Source organism: Onychostruthus taczanowskii, unplaced genomic scaffold (genome assembly GCF_017590055.1).
Source record: "Onychostruthus taczanowskii isolate IOZ18803 unplaced genomic scaffold, ASM1759005v1 scaffold34, whole genome shotgun sequence".
Lineage (NCBI taxonomy): Eukaryota > Metazoa > Chordata > Aves > Passeriformes > Passeridae > Onychostruthus > Onychostruthus taczanowskii.
Genome location: NW_024500794.1, coordinates 5,438,085 through 5,462,235, shown reverse-complemented (window position 1 = coordinate 5,462,235; position 24,151 = coordinate 5,438,085). Strand labels below are relative to the sequence as shown.

The window sequence follows — 24,151 nt, the reverse complement described above, 5'->3', positions numbered from 1 at the left end:
TATGCAAAGGGCAACCTAACAGATAAAATCCCAGTGTAAGACATAGGAAACTTGAATGATTTGACTGTCAGTTAAATCAAACACCTTACGAGGTAAACGAGGGAGATAAAACATGTATGTAATCTTCCACATTGCCTTGTGTTCCCAGGACTGTTGTAAAACTTACTACAGAAATCCGTATAATTGAACTCTGATTATGTTCAGACAAACCAGTGACTACAAGGATAAACTGGGAAAAATGCTTAGCTGAGCACATGTACAGTTTTTTTCAGACTACTCTTAAATCCTCCTCATGCTCAGAGTTCTGAAAGATAAGGCATGGTCTCATGTTTCATGTTGTCAAGCAATGTTTTCATGATATGCTGCTGCACTGGTAATGTAGGCAACAACCAATGCTCCATCAAAAGCTACTTTTTAATTTGCTTTCTAAATCACTAATGGTATATTTCATGTGTGGAACTCATCATCCCCAAAGCTGTCAGGGACAGCGATGATACCACAGCTCTGTAAGAATCAAAATGATCCTGTTTCCCTGACTGAGAAAATTATTTTCCTGTGGTTATTCTCCAATTTCCCCTCTTTTTTTTTATTCTCCACAGACATCCTGCTTCCTTCTTTTTACAGTCTGTTTGGCACTGTTGTAACTCCTGAAGAGTCAATCTTCAGGGACCAAGACATGCCTGTGATAATATATAATTCACTCATTGTATAGTGAGATTACCATATGCTACTTATACTCAATTTTAAGAGAAGATAATTAAAATGGATGTGAAAGACCTACTTTTTTTTTATCTCCCCCAAGTCTCTGTTTCTCTTTATTTAATGGTTTGCATGTATGATGGTGACATCCACTTGCTGCTCTTCCTTGTACTTTTGAGGAGTTTGTCCCTACTTGGTGAAAGACACTCACTCAAATTCACTTGCTTTCCAGATGGCTTTGCCACACACAGGACTGTGCTGTGTGTAAACAGGCCTATATGCATGACACGTGATGTGGAAAATGATAGTGTGTCAGTTCGAATAATGTCTGATTAACTTACAAGAGGCTGATTGTATTTATGGAGCTCATTTTTGCCTTGGGCAATGTATGTCCCAGAGTTCATAGAAAGCTGGTCTCCTCCACTCTAGATCCTGTTAAGATTGTGCTAGAAAAACACCTTAATTTTTGCCTGCTCATGTTTCTAAGATACACTGGGTTGTGGCTTTTTAATCTCAGCTTCAAAGCCTTCCTGGGATTTCTCCTCTCCAAAGAATTGCAAAACTTTAGTTTTTCTTTTTTGTATGCAAATTTTCGTGCTTCCTAAGTGAGCACTGTAGATTCTTTATTCCCATGATTCTTCATTTTCAAGCCAGAGAAAACTTTGCTCAGTGAATTAAATGTGCATGTTCTTCCTTTTGCTTCTTTATTTTGTATTTGGCTGGTATTAGACTGCAATATGGGATGATTAGAATAATAGAATCAGAGCATACCCTGAGCTGGAAGGGAAGAAGCAACGCCAGCACCTGGTCATGGTTCCCTTTTCCAGCCCCTGTGCTTCTGGTCATGTAGGCTCTGCAGCTCTTTGAACCCTAACCATAATGGATACTTGGTGCTGACATTGAGGTCATGGAATCATAGAATCCTGAGTTGGAAGGGACTCCCAAGGATCATCAAATTCCACCTCCTGGTCCTGCACAGCACCACCCCAAGAATCACACCATGAGCCTGAGACCATTGTCCAAGAGCTTCTCAAACTCTGCCAGGTTTGGTGCTGTGACCAATTCCTTGGGGAACTTGTTCTAGTGCCCACCAACCCCAACCGAAGGGTGAAGAACCTATTCCTAATATCTAATCTAAACCTACCCTGAGACAGGTGCATGCCGTTCCCTTGTGTCTTATCACTGGACAAGAGAGAAGAGGTCAATTCCTGCCCCTGCACTTCCCCTCATGAGGAAGCTGTAGGTCACAACGAGGTTTCCCCTCAATCTCCTCCAGGCTGAAGCCAAGTGACCTCAGCCACTCCTCAAATGACTTGCCCTCATCCCATCACTGTCCTATCACCAGATTAGAAAGGTGTGGAGGCAGCAATGTTGGTGCTCTGCTGTGATCCCCTTGGCATGTCTTTTCCAGCCTTTAATCCAGTATTAATCACAGCGTGATATGTGGGAAAAGCAATGGTGCCTTACAAAGTGCAGACAAGTGCATACACTCTAGCACTGTATTTCCACAATACTGGGGGATATATTGAAGTGAGTCTACATGGAACATGGAAAAATAGCAATCTCTAATATGTTGCACCCATGTAAAAGAAGAAAAGGAGGTCGTTTTCTGTTGCACAGAAAGCTAATCAGACTGTAGTTTTTGGAAGCATAAAAACATACAGAGATATAAGAGGCCTTTAAGTTACTGAATTCAGGTTTATGATTAGACTCTTCCATGACTTCTCTTGTGAGCCCCCCAAACAGAAAGATTAATTCAAACATCTGCATCTCCCAAACTTCTCATTTTTTCCGTGGATCTTTCCAGGGCCACTTTGCCTGGCTTCTTTCAACAGGCCTAAGGAAAAGTCACCCTGACAGTGGGAAGAGGGGTCTCCCCTCTATTTTTGTAATGATCCTGTCCAGCACGGGACAAGGTAGAACTTTATCTGAGGCTGCACACATAATGATTATTTTCAGGAGGGTTTTTTGGAAGCGTATCTCTCTGTGGGTTAAGGTGAAATTATTCTCCCAGGAGACAGTTAGCTCCTAAATGAATTTTGAAATGATTTATCTACCCAAATCTTTCCTTGCCACCACAGTTCATTTTTTAGGGCATTCTCAGACCCACACAAGTAAAATATTAATTCATGATTCAAGATGCCTATCAATTTCCTCGGTTGATATTACTTGTAGTAGCTAAGAATGTTTTAGATCAGGTCTTCCAGTATTATTCTTTATTTGACTCCAAAACCAAAATGCAGTTGTAGGGGAAATAAAGTGCCTAATCTCAGTGAAGTTATTTGTAAACCAGTCTTTTCAGCTTTTAGAACAATAATGCAAGCAGATATAGTTGACTGTGTTCTGAATACCAGTACTATCTATGTAGCATTTTAGCTCCTCATCCACAACAGAGAGATGGAGAACATAAACAGACACAAAGGTAATCTTGGGATTCAGGACTCTTGATCCTTGCAATTATACATTTCGTACCAGTCCTGAAAAGTTGATCTTTTTGTATATGTACATGTCTGCTATAGATGTCTAGAGGAGTTTTTCATTTAAGTGATAAATACGGGTAAGTTGAACTTAAAAGTTTACACATGGAATTGAAATTATTGCATCCAACAGAGAGGCATGTTGGGCAATGTTTCCAGGTTCTCCTCCATGTATCACAAACCCAGCATGTATTTTAAGATCTGATGTTAACAAAGCCACTGCTTGGAGAAAGAAATATTTACTCTTTCGCTAAACTAGAATGTCTCTTCAACAGCAGGAAGAGCCAAGGTCTAAAGCAAGCAAAGCAGTCCTGAACCCATGACAACTCTTCCATGTAAAATACATATCCTTGCTTTGAAGTCTCATAACTTGGCAAAGCTAGAAAAGGCAGTTTTGGCTCAGTGGCAAATATGGTTACCTGTGTTATCTCAACAGACCATAAACTATGTACTAAAGCAGCTGCAGTTTTAAACAGAAAGGTGCTGATGTCGTGTTCCACATATATTCTTTAAATATTTTCTCATTGAACCCCATGTTTCTGTACTCACAGCTAGTGATGTCTCTGACTTACCAAGAGACAAGGGATTACAGCAATTAGCCTCAGTAAAGTACAGAAAGACTTTCTGACAAAACCCCAGATTTACTTTCTTATAGTAGTATGTGAGATCTAGAAAATCTGTGGCAGTGTGTGTAACATCCAGGTCTGGACCTACTGCTGCAGCTCCACCAGTAATGAATTTGCCCTAACTGTCGCCCTGATTTTGTAAGACTTTGTTAAGCCTTCTGATGTTTACATTCTTTCAACAAACTTTCTCACACACAGTTCTGTAAATAACCTATGTTTTGCATTCTTTCATGGAGGTGGAGAGAATTGATGGACCCTTGGTCTGTCCAGGGGCATTAGAGAGGTGGCACTGTCACCCTCCAATCCACTGGCACCTTTGGAAAACTATAAATGTTGGAGTCAGAAAATAAAGGTTCTTCTTTTTTGTTCCCTTCGAGAGCAGCAGTGTCTGTGTCATCATTTCGTGCCTTATCACAACACCCTAACCTCACCATTACTTGAGCTTAATCCCCCCCATATCTGTAAAACCTACAGGAGGATGCCCTTTCTTAGTAGATACAATTTTTCTTATGACCTATTAGTTTCCTCTCTTCCACTTAATGTTGCCTGGTCAGCTTGCAGGGTACAATGAATGCTCACCATTTCCTTGGAAGGATGCAAGACGCATTTTACTCCAAGAGAAATGAACTTGTTTCTGCACCATGCACAGTTAGGCCCCTATTTGGGATCTGTATTTTTTCTGCAGGGACTCAACTTCAGTGCAGTAAGGCCAAGAAGTGTTCAGTAACACCAGCTCCCTGGATAAGCCCTCCCTCCTCTTTATCCTGGGGACTGGCAGGCTGGCAAACAAAGTGTAAGTCCATGGTTGTAAAGGGCTTTCTGTGGCTCCACATGCAAGCCAAAGGGAAGCACTCTTACCTGTGTGTACAAACATGTGCTTGACGTAGTTCTGTTTGGCGGTGAAAGTCTTGTTACAGAGAGTGCACTCGTAAGGCTTTTTTTCGCCTTGCCCACCCGCTGTGCTGTGGCCCGCAGACGGGGCCAAGGGCTGTGGGGCTGGCAGCTGGGCAGTAAAGGTTGACAGGCCGGGCTGGGACACTGTCACAAACTGTGTCTGTTGGCCAGCTAAAGGCTGGGGCAGGCTGAAGAGAAAAGGCTTAGGGCCACTGCCAGCAGACTGCGTGGTGAAAAGGGCAGGCAGGTAGGTGTTGCCAGCTGTTCCAATGACCTGAGTGTTGCTGGTCAGAGTCAGTGGCATCCTTAGATTGCTGGTGAGGGTTTCTGTCTGGCGTAAGTAGATCTGTGTGGTTGGCAATGGCTGGGCAACAGATGTGTTGACAGAAGGCTGCAAAGCCCCCTTTTCGGTGCTGTTATTGACTGTGAGCACTTTGCTGTCCATTTCAACATCATTGCTTCTCTCTGGTGAGGAAGAGTTGGCATCTACATGTTGCTGCTGCTGCTGTGGCTGAGTGCCATCAGCAGGGACATCATTTTGATCTGCTTGAGTAGGTTCTTGCTGCCCATCCCGGCCCAGACCAGCCATAAACTGCTGCTCCATGGAATCAGGCTCAGTGCCAATGGAGGAACTGACACCCGAGTCAAAACTCTCCCCTTTGGGCTCGCTCTCAGTGCCTTCTGCTTGGTCGGTGTCCTCAGTGCATTCCTCAGACTCATTGCGCTCAAGGATCTGCACCCTCTGTTGGCCATAGTAGTCATAGTCATCCTCCATCTCCTGTTTAATATGGATGTTGCCCATCAGGGTTTGAATTCGGACAGGGCGGGGCTGCTTCCGGCAGTGTGTGGTCTCTGGAGTGGTGGAGAGGTACCGCTCCATCTGCTGCGACCGTTCATGGATCCGGGTAATCCAGCTGGGATCTTCTATGTGATGGTCCCTGGGGAGTCCCAGGGCTGTCTCATGGTGGCTGACCACAGCTCCACTGTAAAAGGAGCGCTCCCCACTGCCATTTTGCATGGAACAGGCATAGAGGGCTGAATAGATCCTGTCCACACTGTGCTGTGAATGGCTCTGCAGGTAGCCAGACTCTGTGTCAGTGCTCTGCCCCGAGGTGCCTGATTCAGGTGTTCCCCTGGGTGTCTCTTGGCCAGAATCCTGAATCACTGGGTAGACATCTCCCACGTTTTGTGAGACAATCCTTGTGCACTCATCAATCACAGTCTTGATCTGCAGGATGCTGGCGGCTGTGAGGATTTGGAGGGCCTCTGACTGGGAGACCCGCAGCACCCCGCTGTACATGAAGTCAATGAGCTTTTGCACAGACTGGACTGACACCACTGAGGGGATCTCGATGTCACTGTAGCCCAGCAGCAGCTTGTCCTGGAAGAAGGGGCTGCCAGCCGCCAGCACGCAGCGGTGGGCGCGCAGCATGCTCCCGTGGATGCGGACCGTCACGTCACAGAAGTGGCCACGGTTGCGCTGCTCGTTGAGGGTCTCGAGCACGGAATTGCTGAAGTTGTGAAGGTTGATGCTATGAATGCGCTCTGTCATCCCCTTGCAACTGATGTTACCTGGAGCAAAGTGGGTGACAAAAGCAAACAAAAAAAGAACAGATTGAGTCTTGTCCTCTGCAGGGCCACAGTGAGAGTGCTGGCAAAGGCAACTTCCCACTGCGTAAACAAAACTGACACACTGGAAAAACCACACACAGAGGCATCAGTAACAACACATCATTTTGTAGGGCTACAAGTAAACTTCCCTGCTCAATTCCAGAAGCTCAAGTCCTGAATCTTTGGACAAAACCAAATGAAGACAGGTGTAGCTGGACCTGAATTCCAATCACACTCCTGAGACTTGGACTTCCTATCAGTTTATCTGGCTTTAAAAAGCTTAGAGCCAGCCAATTGTAAACACTGAGCACATGGATTAAAGCTGGATTTTAAACTCTGGATTGGATTTATGCCAGAAGAGATCAGAATCTGTAATGACCCCAAGTTGTTAATGCAAAGAGTATATATGAAATAAGATTTCAATCTAGATTGGTATTTTAAGGAATTTAGATCCTGTGTTGCACAGCAGTTACTTGTATCAAAAAAACTAGCAGTCACTTTGTAAAATCCAAATCTGGTGCATGATTTAGGCTGTAAATGTTCCTAAAATCCCACGCAGAGTTTTGTCTGGGGTTGTGGTTTAGAACATTTGCTACCCAATAGTGACAAACAATTTTCTGAAAGAACCCAAAGCAAGAAGTTAACATGAGCTGTCCCCTTCATTTTTAGCATATCCCAAGTTCTGACTCGCACCAGAATGCCATCAAGTAGAAACAAATGTTCTCCTGCTGTTATTTACTTGACAGAAACTGGAAAATTACAGACATTTACTCCAAAGAAGATTTTGTCTTAGTTTGGCTGAATAATCTAAATAGAGAACAGTTTAGAAAAGCATCTAACCAATTTGGACACAGAGCTAACATAATCTTCAAAATTTACAAGTGACTGAAAAGAAATTTCTCAATCTGCCAATCCACTGTTCCCTATCTTCATCTTTCTTGCTTTGGTTTCAGTGATTTCCCATTTCCTTTCCTGTTCTTTACCAAATTTTCATATATTTGGATTTTGACAGGCAGAAACTATGGTATCACCTTTTAATTATAAAGAATCAATTGTCCCTTGAATGGTGAACGAATAAAACACTATTAATAATTCTTTTAAGCATGTGTAGTACATGCAGCACCTTGGTTTGTAGAAAATTAGACAAAGTAATGCTAAATCACCACTGGTATTACAGGCATTTTGTCTTGCATATTCCCACCAAAGATCTAACCACTCTTGCCACAGTAGCTTGGTAATGTGTGAGCATCCAAAACCAGAAGTTGTTAAATGTGAGTAAATTAAACTAGCTTATTGTCACTGTCTAACAAATGTACAGAGCAAATAAATAGCACTGGAAGCAGTTCATAGGCATACACAGGCCTTTTAGCCCAGCAATGTCTCTCTGCTCCACCCCAAGGAGTGCTTTACATCTCATCCACAGGCAGTCGAACACTGCTCATTGCAATTTGCAGGCAAATGTGGCAACCTCCCTGCTCTGCCTTTTTCTTCCCATTTATTCACTACCAACATCTCAAGCACCCTCTGTTCTGGTGTTTCCAAGAGAAACCACCTGGACAAAAGTGGTTACTTTAATTCTTTGAAGTAGCTGATGATAAAAGGGAAGCACAAAGGCCAGGAACAAAGGGGCCAAGCTGCCTGAAGAAGTCCCGTGTCAACAGATGTAAACCAATCTGTACCAGAAGGTCGCTAATTTCCATGTGTGATTAGCATGCTGAGGGGATGCTCACATAGAAGAAACAAGGAGGAAATCACCAACACCATGATGGAAGTTGTGAAATACAGCTCTCTTGTTTATAAGCTTAGGCAGGAAACCTGAATTTCTTTCTCTAATGGGACTGACCATAGGACTAGAAAAACATCTTAGAAATGGGGAGACTTTCCTTCAAGGGCATTGCAACTATTATTACACAAAATAATGTAGAGAAGAGATGTATTTCCTCCTCCTTCCTGACAGAGCAATTCTCCAGAGGCCTCCAGGGCAGTTCCAGATGCTTCCCTGCCAAACATGTCAGATCGTACAAGAATCTAAAATGTATTTACAGACAAAGTCAGAATCCTTGGCAAAAGCTTCATACCAGTGGGGCAACAGAAGAGTGGAAAATTATTGATAAATAGGTGACTTACTATAGGCCATAGCAAGTGATTGTACCCATTTATCTCCATCTATCTTTGAGGAGTATCAGTGACTACTTGGTTTGCTCCTAGGACTCACTTTCACAGAAACACATCTCTGTGTTCAGTTTTGTCAAATGAGGTATTTGATAATAAGAAGAAATATGCAGCAGTCTAACTCAATAACCCAAAAATCCTACCTTTAACATGCACAATGCCAGAGATGCTACAGACAGGTCACTTGACTTGAGAAAAGAAACCTACTTTGTTACTATGCTCCTTGGCAGGTAAAATTGATATTGTGAGCAGAACTCTGAAAAATGCATCCTTAGGACAACTCCTTTCCAGAAAGGCGTGACATGCATCATGAGACTGAATGACTTCCTGGGAATGTGAATTCCACCATTTACCCACATATATGTACAGAAAGGAGGAAGGACAAGGTTCACCTATAAGTTTCAACAGCCATTCTCAGGTCCTGGCTGTGGGAATCAAGAGTTGTGTAGCCACAGTGTATTTGGTTCTGCCATAGTTTAACATGGGTGGAATTTAGGGAAATCCTTAGGGAACTTAATGAAAACAGGCAGTTGAAATTGATCCTGGCTACAAAAAAAGAGATTTGTATGCATTTGTAAGAGTGATGTGAATAGCTCTCCTATAGGAACTGATCTAGGATGCTCCTCATGGTGTAGGAGCTGGTCTGAAAGCCAACTGAGCCACTTCATAAATGACATTTTTTTTTACTGCTATTACAGTTTGCCCTTAAAAAGATCCTCTCACTGCTGGAACATCTACCACTGCAACTGAGAAGCAACTGAAATTTACTCCTTGAGGATAAAAGAAGGGTGGTTGGAAGAGACACACAATAAATGGTAAAAAAGAGCGAATACAGATTTTGAGGATGATTTTTCTAGGCCACTTTCCTTGACTTCAACACTGTAAACCATATTTATCCAAAGTCCAGGCAAACAAATAATTTGTGTAAGTGTCAGAACCACTACTACACAAGTCACATCAGTATAAAGAGCAGTTTTAACAAATTCCAGGGATTGGTCTGTAGCAAAACTTGCTGTCCAAGATGGATCCTTTCCCTCTTTGCACGAAACCAGGTCCAGATCCAAGTTTTGTGGTTGACCCTACTTCATGCTGTTCTAAGCTGAAAGTCCAAAGGTGATGTTGCTCACAAAAAACAGACTTGCCAATGCAGGTTTGAGTCTAAGTAAATGCCACATTCTGACAAAGACTCCTAGAGCCTTGGACAAGCCAGAAAGTGTGTCAGCTCCTCACAAGGCCCAGCTGCACACATGCACACTCACCTACTTGTCACTGCACAGAATGCCCAGCTCAGGAAAAAGACTCCTGTCTAGGGCTCTCCTCAGGCCTGCCACTCTTTTAAACTCGAGACAGTGGGAAACTTTCTGTGAAATTCAAGTGGTCTTTGTTAAGTACTCCCCTTTTTTTTTGTCCAGTAAACATGATGTAGAGATCCCAATGGACTTATTCTGAGAAACTCCTGTAAAATGGTTTTGTCCCCTTTCTGTGAAGCAAGTTCTGATTGGAGGGGTATTCACAAACCATATAGGAAAGAATGGGTGTGAAAATGCAAAGGCCATTCTTACCCAGATGGGGAATGAATAGGCATTTGCCAGTTTAAAAAAAAAAAAAAAAAAAGGCAGAAAAAAAAGAAAGGAAAAAAGCCCAGACAACTGCACAGATTATGCACATTTGAAATCCTCCTGGGATACAATTTGAAGCTGGCATGGTATAAAGGTGAAACATATTACTGTGCAACTTTGAAAAAAGCTTCATTTGCCCGTATGCAAATGTACCGATTAAACTGTCAGCCTATTCATAGAAACATGCATGGAATTCATCCTCAACTAGTAAGAAGGAGCACAACGTGGATGGGAAAGGAAAAAACTTTTGTTGTGTAATACATGACTGAATGCTTAGATTAGTGTTTCCCTGAATCTCATCCACCCCTCCTGCTGACTTTTATGCTATGGGCATTCAAAATAAAGTAGGTTTTACCATGACAATAACAATGACAAGCTCTCCAAGTACAGTACCAAAGGGTAAGGCAATGGCAGAAGGAAACAGCAGGCAGTGGACTCCTGGAAGATGCTATAGAAAACTGGAAGTGCAGCAGTGAGGTACATCAAGCATGGATTGAGGCAGTTTTCTATTTGCCAGCGTAACCATACACAGACCTACATGAAGCTAGAAAGTAATGGCTCAAAATGGTGATTTTTTTTTTGTTTGTCAAAACCATAAAAAATTACCTCCAGAAAACACATGATGCAGTAGAATCAAAAAGAAGAACAGGATATCGAACACTGCAGGTCATACACAAATGGCTACGTTATACATTTGAAAATGCTTTTTGCAAGGTTTTTTTTCTGTACAGCCACTAGATGTCCCTTTCTGCAAAGCCAACTGCTGAAAGTCCTAATGCTCATAACTGAAGAATATCAGAGAATTTGATTTTCTCTAGTGTCTTTTAAAATCACGGTATCTCAAAGCTCATTGCACAGTAATGACTACCATTCTAGACACACAGTGGTGATGAACCCATCACAGTTACTGCAACTCAGCAGTAGCTCAGCACCTCAGCACAGCATTCACCTGAAGCAAAACTGCCTAGCATGCTGGAATCCAAGCTTTTTTGGAAACATACTGTGTGCTCATTCACAGGAATGACTAGCAGAGTGAAAGTATCTTGCTTTCATACTTATGGGGAATTGAGAATAATTGTTCTATATCCTTGAGAACTGGTGGGCTTGCTGACATATATACAGATTTAGTTTTTGCTTCAATCTTGCACTGAAGAATTTAGAGAATTGTCTGCAAAATATCTCACTGATGTCTCATTTAGACAAGATAACTAGCTTGGTATTTTTGCCTAGTTTGTCTTTCCAACAACCTTCCCAAGCCTTGCATTAAGAAGAATGCACACTTTGAGAGATGGTAAAAAGGTTGGAGACACTGCATGTCGTACAGAATATAGTCCCCTTATGTTTTTATTATCAAGATGACAAGTGTTTCCCTAGGTGGGAGAACACCTTGGGCTAGGACAAAGATGTAGAAGTTAGGCTTGGTAGGTGGCTTCTACTTCTGGAACTGCTTTTCTGTACATCAGTAATCCAGCCACTAGTTCCTGGGAGCACAACAAACCTAATAATCTGCTGCTGAAGACAAGAAGTAAGTATCATCTAGTCCTTACTCTCTTCCTCTACCATGTGTGGTTTTGGAAATCTTTAATCCTTGGTTTCCACACCAACTATTGGACAGCCTCCTGTTTGTATCAAGTGGATGCATTATGTTCTTCAGAGAGTCATCTAGTCTACTATTTTTCCTCATGTCTACTATTTTTCCTCATAATTTACCTACACTATCTCTTCAGAAATTTGTCTTCCATGTTTGCAAAAACAACACTGTGGATTTCCACTCCCTCCCCAGACAGACAGTCTATTATCTTTCTAGCAAGAGAGATTTCTTAGTATTTAAATTTGAAACTGATCACTCAACCCCTTCCCCTAACAGACAGGGTGAGCTATTGACCATTTTCCTCTTTACAGCACTCCGTTATATACTGGAAGGTGCCTCATTTTCTTCTTTACACCTGTCTTTTCTATAAAATACAAACTTAGGTCTCCAAATCATCCTCACCAGTTACAGCTATTCTCCTCCTTTTTATCTTCTTCCATATTCTTTCACTTAAAATGCAGCCCGAACACAGATCAAGTATTCTAGCTGAAGGAGGTGAATGAAGGGGTTGCCTATATATCATTGTCTATGATACTCTTTAAAGACCTCACAGAATAAATAACCCCAAGCAAACAAAGCCCTGTTATCAAAACAGATCTTCCTTAAGAAAGATGCATGTGAGTAAAGAATCCTTATGCTGGAATGAAGATCTCAACTCTTTCACAAACACAACAGTTCCCTCAAGATACAGCATATCCATCACAATGTGAAAGCTGCTATAGCCCCACAATTTCTATAGGAAGTGCTCATTTCCATACATTAGTGTCTTGTATTCCAAACTTTGCACCGGAACAACTGTGAGTGCTTTCTTCAGCCTCAATGACCTGATTTATCCCAATTGATAAAGCTTGATTTTCTGTTGTTATCAAGTTAGTTACTATAAAGCTGGATTAACAGAGCAAAAATTCCTATCTAGTGTTTACATACACCACATTAGTCCTGCATTAACTTCCAACTCTCTGGGACCAATTCAGTGGAGTAGCATTTCTTCCACTCAAGGAAGTGACCAGAATTTAAATCCTGAAAACCTGACACGTGTGACTTCTCAGTGCATCTCAAATATGGGCAGAGAGCAAGTCAGCTCTGCCTGCTCAGACTGATTCTTCTGAATATTTGGCCTCATTCTAAACAGGGGCCTGCAAGAAGAAAAGCTTCTCTGGAGTTTCAGGAACACAGAAGAACATTTGTATCCTCAGCAGGAGATCTGACCAGGAGTAGCCCTTGCTTTCTGTTGCTTTAAAGGTTTGCTGGAGTTTTCACCCAATCATCTGCTTGAACATCTTGAAAATCAGTATCTCCTTCTATAATATCTACCCAAAACAAACACCAGATGACACTACACAAATTGCCCTAACCCTACCAGATTGTTGTTAGAATCAAAATATGTAGCAGTCTACATTTAACAGGAAGTACTGTATTTTTACCAGCACAACATCTATTAATGTGTCAGTAATACACTCTATGGAAGAAAAAATCACTGTGTTCTGAAAGCTGTCAAACTTCTCTAAATTTTGTAGCTAATAACTACATTTGTTTGAAAGACAGAAATGTATGCACACACAAACACAACCTTATTCTCCAAGGAGAAGGCAAGTAAGAGTTTGCCTGAACTTTTTTTCAGGAGACTTTTTCTTCAGACTAGAAAACGCTCAGCACATTTCCTAGAGATGATTTATTCAGTTAGTTGCCACGTCCTTTTTACCATTTACTGAATGATGAGATATCCATTTTACATAAAACTGAAGACTAAACCATGGGTGTTCTCTACATAAATTGGCTTTTATACCCAGTGGATATAAATCCCTAGTGTCAAGCACAAAAGCCTCTATTTCAGGCTCCAGGCCTGGGGGGGGCAGGCAGGTCACCTTCCTGTGCTTTGCCTGACACACCTCAGGAGGTGTCCACTGGCACTAACCCTGTTTGCCCTGAAAACCACAGGTGGCAATGTCTGTGCCTCAGTTTGCTCCGCACCAGGAACAGGGACAGCATCGTGCACCCAGTCCTGCAGGACTGCCTGCCTCAAGGAATTGTTTTGCATCCTTGGATAAAGAATACTACAGAAATATCAAGAATTCATTCCACAAGTTTGTTCAAATTTTATTCTCCAGGCTCTCAAAAAACCTAGTTTTCTTCTCCAAGTACTCTAGTGCCTTAATTCTTCCATTCCTCTTTATGGTCAGCATCCTAGTTAAAATTGTAAAACACCAGGTAAAAACTGACTCCAATTCATAGCAGTGCAGTGACCAAAGCCAGTGTTACAGCACATTCAGCTGTTTTTAAGTTACAGAAGTATTAGATTTTGAGCCAGGATATTTAATTTCCCTCTTTTAATCCAATTTGTGTACTTGCTATTTTAGAAATTCCAAAGACACTTTGAAGAGCACATAGGCAAAAGCTATTTTTTATTCCCAGGCACATATTTGGGGTCCAGTCAAATATATCTGCACTAAACAGTGGCACATATACATATACACACACTCTCATGATCTCAGTTCCTCTCACAGACCTTGTCTGCAGACTATCTACAGCCATGCCACTGTATCTCCATAGCACAGAAATGAACTGCATTGATGGGGATACTTCTGTGGGTATCTACACCACCTCCAAGCAACATGTATAACGTTACAGAAGAAGCCCTGGAGCTGTCATCACAGCTACATTAACAGGGATTTCAACAGGATGTGGCCATATCACTTCAAGGGTGTTAATTCCTGTGCCCCAATCAGCTGTAATCTATTTCTGTTAGTGAAATATAAGTTTGCCAAACAGCATTTTAATGCACTTCTTTAAAATGTAGAGGGAGAAAACCTCACAACTGCCCTATTAAAACAAGAAACAGAGAAAACATCTCCACATGATGGCACCATTTCCCAGGAAGAAAAACGACACTGTGCTCATCCCTTCTTCAGTAGGGAACATTTTCATGTTCTACATGAAATCTGTTTCAACTACACTCTCTTGCTCCCAGAGAGCTCATGCATGACCCTGCCAAGCCCCAGCATGGTCCAACTGTTTTAACTGGCTATAAGTGTAAGGCAGTTTGGCTCTTTAAAACTCTAGGTGCATCTATTGCTCGTTTTCCTTCCCAGTGCCAGGTGCTGTTACTTGGAATGCATGTTTCACTGGTGGACCCACAGCAAGAGAGTCACTGAGCAGGGAAAGGGGGAGATGGGCCAGAAATGCAGGTGTGAGCACTCCCTACACAAAAAAACATTAGGGGGATCCTTCTTGGAAAAAAAAATTCTTTGGAAAACATAGAAAAACAAGGTGATTTGTTTAGCTATTCTATGGTCCCGATTAAAAGATTACTCTAGTCCTTAAGAATATCTCCACCTGCTTTACAGGCTTTTGCTTAAATTCTAAAAGTGTATTTCAGACTGAATCCCCATAAGGCAAGTGAATAAGAATTGCTTTTGATTCTCTTGCTGTGGGAGACTGTATAAAATTTATCCTCTCTCAGAAACCTTGTTTAGGGAGGAGAAGGGGCTGGGGATGGAGGTGGGAGCTGTGCCCACAGATGAAATGAATTAAAAGGCTAATAGGTGCAAATATATTAAAACATGTCTCCAAAAGAGACACCTGCTCTTCTATGAACTCCTTCATGTTCGCCTTGCAGTGTTAGGTGTTCCCCCAGGCAGAAAGACAAGGAGAAAAAACTTATCAACCTGAGCGTGGTTAAATACAGTAAAGCCTGAGAGCTTGTGGGCTTTGGTTAAAAGGAAAATATAGATTAAAACCTCTTAAGGTAATTACCCGTTTAGAAGGGTTCTATTCAAGCTAGAATCCCATACAGGGAGCGTTTGTAGCAGTGTGTTAGGGAGATGGTGCAGTCAGTTATGGCTGAGTTTTGTGGGAGAGCCTGTGGAAGAGCACTGCTTATTTCCTCCATGATACACTGAAAGGCATTTCTCTGGGAAGAGATTTTGTTCTGGTCACAGAACTATGGTTAATGGGACAAACAAGGGATGGATGAAAAATTGTAAATGCCAGTCCTCAGGGCTGAGAAAAGATTCTTATCTCATCCGGTGCCTCTGTCTCAGCCTCTGAGTAGAGGAAAGCTATCACATGAAAATGCTAGATCTTATTTGGTTATTTTTTCCATTTGTCTTTTTTTATGTACTAGTGAAAGGGTAATTGTTAACTAGTACAACTGGGTGCTTTTTAACTAGTCCAACTGGGTGAATATTTCAACTTAGAAATATTGTGAGACACATATTCATAATGTTTTGGACTGTGGTTTCTTTATTTTGAGTTTATGGGCCGAGTGGTCTGGCCTGCTTATAATTCAGATTTAAATATCAGTGGGAAACAGAACACACTCATGTCTACAATACTGAAGGCTACAGGAAATGTTTCTGTCCTCAGTGAGACCTCTGCAATCTCTAGGACCAGACTTATTTCCAAAACCACTTAATTAGCTTTGATAGGAATAGAAATGTATGGCAGAACACTCTAAACAAATAAATCAAGGCAATAAGCAACATTCCTGGATGGCTTGATACCATCAGATGGAACTCTAGTATTAAATGTACATTGCCAGTTCCAATGCTTCCCCCCATCCCTGGGGAAAAGGCCCTGGAATTACAAGCATTCAGACACCAACAGGTGATACTAATGCAGTGCATGGGAGTTATTTCTCAGGTCTGCCTTAGGCACATTCTACCCTCTACTTATCCAAAAACACTAGAGATAGCATCTGGGAGTTTTACTTTTGAATACAGGGAATGTGCCCTGTTTTGAAATGTAGCATAGAATCAAAGCACAAGGTGGTATTCTTAAAACTGACATTGTTGCCCAAACAGGCATGGAACTACAAGAAGCCCCTTTCTCTGTTTTTATTTCCTATATCATACCCCTTTTCACACAAAAATTGCTACTTTGTGGGTTTCTTCCTCTATCTGTGTAACATCAATAAATTACATGTTATCACTCCTATCATCTAGTTATAAAGAGACTTTCAAGATTTTTTAATAGATGCACAATATTGCTACACTTACATTTTCACTGGTTAAGTACATAAAAATAGCTGCTGTGAGATTACTCTTAATTTATACTACTTCCCTCTCGTGGGCTTTCAAGAAGAAGCATTTCACCACATGTCACAGATGGATACAGAGTATATACTGCACATCCCAGCCAGGCAGAGATCCTTTCAGTGTTTAACACAACAAAGCTGGGATGAGTAGGGGTTCTAGGATTTGTTTATCTTTTTTTCATAGGTGCACAGTTAATTCCTCAAGGAGGTATTTGTGCTGACAGATTCTTCAATTCTCATTGTACGCTATTTCCTGAGTGGTAGATACATAAGACTGGATCTCATTTTAACCTTGTGAATGACTCCATGGACAATGAAAACAGACACAGAAAATATAAATGGGTGGCACAATGGCACCCCCTCTAGAAACAACAGCATTTGGTGTCCTTGGGAATTCAAATGCATGGTGCCAGCCAGAACATGCTTCCGTGGTCTCCATGCACTGGGACGCCAGGCAAACAGCCTGATGCAAATACAGTTCAGCGACGTTCTGACGGCTTTTAACTGACTCTCACCCGTGGAGCAGATCAAACACCACATTTCTTGTGAACATGACTTTACTCTGCAACACCTCCTAGCACTCTTTATAAACATTAGTAGGTGGTATTAAACAATCCCTTGGTTTTATGTTTCAGGTTCTCTCCCACTACCATGTTAAGGCTTCAGTTCAAAAAAAGGTTCAAATGAAAGAGCTCCCTTTGTTCAGTGGAGAACAATGCAAGAATTGTTTTGGTTTTCTCTAATTTGAATACTGGTTTGGCCGTACCTTGTTCTAAAGTTACTGAGGAGGATCATAGCACAAAGATTACATGGCAATTCTACCACAGGTAAACAAAGGAGGAGAAAGTGACTACTGAAGCTTAGAGGAAAAGAGCAAAAAGCTCCAATGCTAAACAGATCATAGTGGTGAAAAGGAGCAGGAGGTGACCAAGTATGTTTTTACACCTGTAACTTTGGAGTTGTGTGGCTGCAACAAACCAGGCCACTATGAACCAGTCAATGTTTCTTAATGCATGGAAGGTGTCTCCCTACAGCACACAAGGTTGACTAACTATGCGAGATACAAGCACTGAGCTGCACAACATCTTAACAACCCACAGTAGGACAAAAGGAGATGGAGATGCAGCTGCTTTAGTTTCCTTCAAGCAAGAGTCACCTGTCAAACACTGAAGTATTCCTCTGAAGACCATATTAGGGAAATGGCACATTTGGTTTAGTCTTCTCACCCAATTAAGATCGAGATGACAGCAGTAGCATGTATGGTTAAGATATGAACTAAAAATGATTGGCATGATTATGTTTGACATCCTTCAAGCAGATCTCAGAGTGACAGTTTTGGTATGTGCAACTTCGAGAAGAACAACTATTGAAAGGAAAAAAAGAAGAGCAAGTTAGTCAGAAAGAGTCTGAAAGGAAAAGATAAGGAAGTAAAATCCCTAAGAACAGCAGGGAAGTGGCCTTAATAACACTTTAATAGGGTTCATATGCATATCCAAGGACAACAAAAGAAAAATGAGGAAGTAGGAAATGCTACAATGGTTAAATAACAAGGTATAAGAGTTCATTAAAGCTGAAAATGTTTTCTTCCAAACATGGAAATCATGCCCAAGTGACATTAATAGAACTGAGCATAAACTGTAGCAGACTAGATGTGAAACAAAGATTAGGTAGAGCAAAGAGGAAATTTAAAGAAAAAGTCACTAAAAGCATAAAGAGAAATACTGTAATAATACATTATTTAAACATATCAGACAGAGAAAGTTAACAGAACAATGACTGGTATCTATGAAGTGTTGCAGACTATGTGGATTGAGAGATCAGGTAGGCAAGTAATAGTGTCAGTGTGTTAACAAGACCACTATCTATGAAAGCAGCAAAGGTAAGCAAGGATATTACAGAAACTCTACGGTGGAATTGACATTATTGGTTAATTTTCAGGATGGAGTATGATGGAAGAAGGTAAGCCAGCTCAAGGGGAGAAGAGGAAAGCACTGCTCTGGAGTCTTACAAAAAAACCCCAAACTGAACCAAACACAAGCCCCATACACAAAACCAACCAAACAAAATACCAAATGTTAAAAAAAGTACTAGAACATCTTGATACATTGAACAGGGATAGATATTTGTACATATCCATCAGTCCCTCACTTCATGAGTGAAGCAGCTGAAATACATACAGAAGAATATATACTGAAGACTATGAACATAAAAAACAATAAATAAAATCTTGGAGGGGGCTGACTCTGAAGACACAACAAAGTAAACTCAGAAGCAGACTGCAGACATCTTAATGGACAGTTAGTGTGTTTCTTACTGGCTGCAGCATGATTTACAAAGAGAAACACAACAGCATTACCAACTCAGTCACCTCAAGAATGGAAGCTATGGAACTGTGAAGAGCAGTAAATCTTATCCTTTTCCCTGGTACTTAGAAAGTACAGATACACTGCAGAAATATCTTCAAGATGTCCCCTGAAATCATAGGAGTTAGGAGCATGCATGGCAGTTTTAAACCAAAGCCAAGACTATGCATGTTATCACTGACAGTTCTCTAAATGGACAGCAGTAAGAAAAGCACTGAATACCACAGCCTAACACCAACACAGTATCACAGGGGCATCAAATAACAGAACCAACATTTAGGATAATTAGACAAATTTTCAAAGGCATCTATGTGTTACAAATTAAGTGATTTATGCATCAGTGAGAGTTGGGCTGTACAGTTGCTTCTAAAAACATACTCACTGACTTTGTAACTGAAGTACCATATGCTATTAGTCATTTCTCAAGAGACAAAAAGCCCGCGAGGCCAACTTGACAAAACTCACTTAGAGCACCAATTAGAATATAGAGACCAGTTCCTACCACTAGCACAACATTTTTCACTGCCAGTTCTTCAATGTATTATGACTGCTTTTTCAAGAGGCAGGATGAGCTCAGCTTATAGTTTTGCATACCTGTACTTGTACCTACTTTTGTCTCTACACAATTCAAGCAACACATCTGCTTCTATGAAAACACAAGTTATTCCTGACTGATACTTCTTTGATAATTTTACAAACAAAAATACAAAAATACACTGGACATAGAAATCACTTACAACTATGAAAAAGAGCAGCAGTTACCAACCAAAATTTGAAATGTTCTGCAAGATGAAAGTATAATTAAGTGTTGTAACATCAGTATTTGAGAACTGTGGATATCCTTGCTTTTAGTTTAGCTTTCTACAGAAAAGGCCTGTATAATTATTATTATATAATCTAAAATAGATATCTAAACATACATAATTTCTTAGGTCATCAAAAACAACCAAAAATATTCAGCATTAGCTAAGACATGCCATACATAGATTAGCAAAAATACAGCTGAAATGACTATTGACATACTGCCTGACTCTCTAAACAAGGAAGCTGGTAGAATCAGGGGCCTCCTGTCTTCACTGAGAGTGAAGACTACTTGAAAGCTCCAGAGCAGTTCCTAGGGAATCACAGCTACAAATTTCCAGGGAGAGAGGGAAGACCATCAGGGCATGTAACCATTTTCTTCCTGCCACAGAACCTCAAAGAGAAACACAGGAAACCTAAAAAGTAAAGATGAGGCCAAACCACCTTTAGATCTACCCAGCCTCTATACTAGCCCCAGGCAAATCAAACTGGCAGATTCATGGGAAGGGAATGGTGCGTCCCTCTAGCTGCTCAAGAAAATGAAAACCCAGAGTTTCCATATTCACTCTCAATGCTCTGAAGAGTTCAGGAATCTTGTGAGGTTCCCACTCTGTCGTTCCCTGTCATGCTGGAAGGCTAAGAAGCTAAAAAAAATCAGTACTTAGAAGGAAAAAAAGCAAATACTCTGCTTCAAAGTTCCTGTCCTGTGAAAGCAGAAAAATGCTGGAATCGGACCAAGCCAGCCATGGTACTTGAGCTTGTAGGGGCAAAGAGTTCAGATGTTGTCTATCACTGACCCTGTTTATAAAGTGCATTCTATTTAATGCAAAAAACCACCCCCATCCCTTGCTAAAATGTAACTTTAGAAAGTCCTCCCTTGTTTCGAAAACCTGCCAATGATTGTTTAACAGATTTAAAAAAAATATTCACGCCTTACTTTTCTTCTCAACTCATTCCTTACCAGAATCTCAGGTCTCTGCAAGAATTCAGTATTTGCTAAAATCATAAATACTGCTTCAGAAGTTTTTCCAATGATTGTCCAACCTGCCTCTCAGTCCCATGGAAACCCTTTGCAAAGATGTTGCTTTAGTCTTGTCTGGAACAAGTTCCTTCACAGACGGACCATCCAATGTCTAAGAATAACTCTTTTAACTATCAATAGAGACAAAGAGATTCCGTTGCACCATTCCCCTGGGATTCCTTTGAGTTTGGACACATCTGTTAAGATGCATACATCAGAGCCTGAATGAAGTTTTTGTCTGATTGTATCTTTGAGAATTCGTGAAAGTTTCTGCCAAAATGATCTTATCTCTTGGCATGCTTGCAAAACTTATACAGTTATAGATGCTGACAGACTTCTGAAATAAATTGCCTATGCAGACCAAACCAGTTTAAATACAGCTAGGTCCTGATGACCTTCTTCCTCTCACCAAAATCTTTAGAAACTTTACCTAAGGCTGTTCAGCCTTTGAACTACAACCTTATTATGCACTTTATGCATTCTCTATCCATAAGCAAGGAAATATGTGAAAAAAATGTGAATAGAACAAATCTCATTGCTTTCATTTGCTTTTATATAACCTTTCCACAATTTGTGCTTGTCCTTGCATGAGCACCTTTCTTCTGGGTAAGCAGATAGATCTGTTTGTGACAGCTGAGTAGCTAGATGTATAACTCAGCTGGAGTTCTATCAGCTGACTCTATCACTTAATTCCAAATTAATTCAAAGTGGTGTTTTTCATCTGCTAAGCCCTCCATGAAAACAGTTACCTCAGGAAGCACTTCTTCCTCTGACTTGTTTCTCCAACTGTATTGCATTTCCCAAGACTAAAAGAGATGGGACTGGACACAGTGCATCCTGTGTTCTGGATTTAGCTTCAAGGATTCATCTGTGCTGGAAACAGTGTTCAAACCCAGAAATCTAGGACCTAGTCCTACAAATTTGAGGAATAATGCAATTTCATTAGGAATAAGTGTCACCAGAAGCAGCATGTAGAATACACAATGCTACAGAATGAAACTCTAAATTGTGTTGTGCATCACACATGACTTTACCCAGGTCTTTTTTTTTTTTTTTTTTTTTTTTTTTTTTTTTTTTGCTAAGTATTCATATCAGTAAGACTGGCATTCAGACATTGCTTTAGGCTTTCTTCACCTCTGCCTTTTACAGCTGAGGAGCAGATGGCTATCACAGAGTTTTTATTTCTTTTGCTTGGAAAAAAAAATTGATCTGAATCATTCCAAAAGCACCCTGATATTTTAAAGTAAATTGGCTTCTGAACATTTCTCATGATAATAAATATGTGGTGTTGTTTTCTGCCAAGCACTAGTGACTGTGCATGCAAAATGGTCAGTGAAGATTTCAAACTGATTTGAATAGGTGGTCCATAAAATCCAAGCCTTTTTGTTTTTCCCAGATACATAAATGAAGCCTTATGAAACCATCTGTACATCTGTACATTTTCCCAAGAACTGATATACCCTACCATGCTGAGTCTTTCTGGGTGCTTCTGGTATTTTCAGAGAAAATTCCTCCCAAACGTTCAGTCTAACTTTAGAACTAAAGTGTTTTTGTATTATTTGCCATCCACTAGAAAACCCTCCAGCAGAACGAAGAATGCCCTTTGAAAATGAAGTGTCTGCCCAGCTGTGGTGGTACAGGCAGTAGGATGGTCTGGGCAAGGGAAGAAAAAGCAATGTTGTGTTGTCTAAAGGCAGAGGGAAGGACAGAAAATCTTGCTGGCCCAAAGAGGAAGAGCATCACCATGGGTCCAAAAGTTGAGAGGAAGAAAGACGGGACAATGTAGCTCTGAGGGAGAGGAAGAGAAGGACAACGAAAGAGATTCTAGAGTGAGGGGAAAGAGTCAATGCAAAAGACAGGGCACATCAGAGGTATGGAGAAAGCATTTGTAACTGCAGGGAAACCCATTCTTAATGTTGGGAGCCACAAAAATCAATCTTTTGTGTCCATGAACATTCCAGCACTAAGGATTGAGGCAATATTAAAAAAGAATATCAAAAAACATGGTAGAAAGCTACAGTAAATATACAGTAAATATTCATCGTGCCTCATTTCAGTTCATGTGGGTTCTTTCTGTTTTGCAAGGGCATGCCAAACACTAATTATATGCATACCACCCCTAACAAATACAGCCTGATAAAGGTCATAACCCTTCATACATAATTGTGAGATTTTCTATTGCTTTCAAAGTACACTGAATCAACTAACAGAGATCAATACCACAAGAGGTCTTACTATTTCCTGAATTTTTGCAGGACTCCAGATATATTTTGGGAACTAAATATCAACAATTCAAAAGACAGGACAATGTTAATGCTGAAATTGCTATTAAACCCATTTTCTGAAAAAAAACCCCCACACTTACAGTGTGAAAGGAGCATCTAACCTAGGCTGGCAGTTTACTTCTATTTACAGAATAATGCAATTGTTTAGGTTGGAAAAGGCCATCATCTGGAAGGTGACTTGGGGACACAAAAAACTTAGGGGTCTAAAAGACACTGTGCACAGAACAGGTAGAGCATGAAGAGCTGCAGGCTCCACCTTCCCCTGCTGCCCTCTGCCAATATTCCTCACCCTGAACTTGGCCACCTCAGAAAGCAAAAGCAGGAGCTCATTCTCCAAGTTCCCTACAATCCCTGCTGGCCTCTGTCCTAAGATTGCTTTCATGGGTTTCCATTTGTACTGTCAAAAAAATCAGTGTGAGGTTTCAAATCCCATTTACTAATGAACTCTTTCATCTTTGTGAATGGGATAAAGGGATTCTTTGTTTGAAAATAAGGATTATTTTTTTTTCTTGTTGTTCTGCTCATTTTTTGCATCTTTTCATAAGCTTTTTGTTTTTAGAAAATATTACAAGACAAAACTGCACCCCAGTTTTAACAAAGAGCATGACATCTCTAATTTGAAAAGAATTCTTGAATATACTAAATTGCATGCTGCCTGCTGTTCAGTTGTTTCACAGCTCTTTCTTCTTCCCAGATCACCAGGTGAGATTTAGGAAAGTCTCCCCAATGTTTACCAGCTCTATTAAAATCAAGATCTCTAGCAGAAGCTCATAATGAATAAAGTCAGAAGCCAACAGGAATGAATTGCAGCTAAAGTGATTTTGATAGCGATGATCCCTATAACCCGACTGCTTCCAAGCTTGGCCCTGAGGCAGGATTTTTAAATTAAAGAAAGGAAAGGATACACATACTTTTTAATCTGATTTTTTATTGTCATGGCCTGAATTTTTTTACTGG

General features: G+C 40.8%; 1 protein-coding gene across 6 annotated transcripts in view; it reads right to left on the bottom strand.

Moving 5' to 3' along the window:
* Nucleotides 1–24,151, bottom strand: part of ZBTB20 (zinc finger and BTB domain containing 20) — a 476,227-nt gene that overhangs the window by 4,573 nt on the left and 447,503 nt on the right. For all 6 annotated transcript variants that reach the window (XM_041410847.1, XM_041410848.1, XM_041410849.1 and 3 more), the window contains one exon: nucleotides 4,661–6,268. In XM_041410847.1, coding sequence (XP_041266781.1) covers nucleotides 4,661–6,268 — 1,608 coding nt within the window. The remainder of the gene's footprint in view (nucleotides 1–4,660; nucleotides 6,269–24,151) is intronic.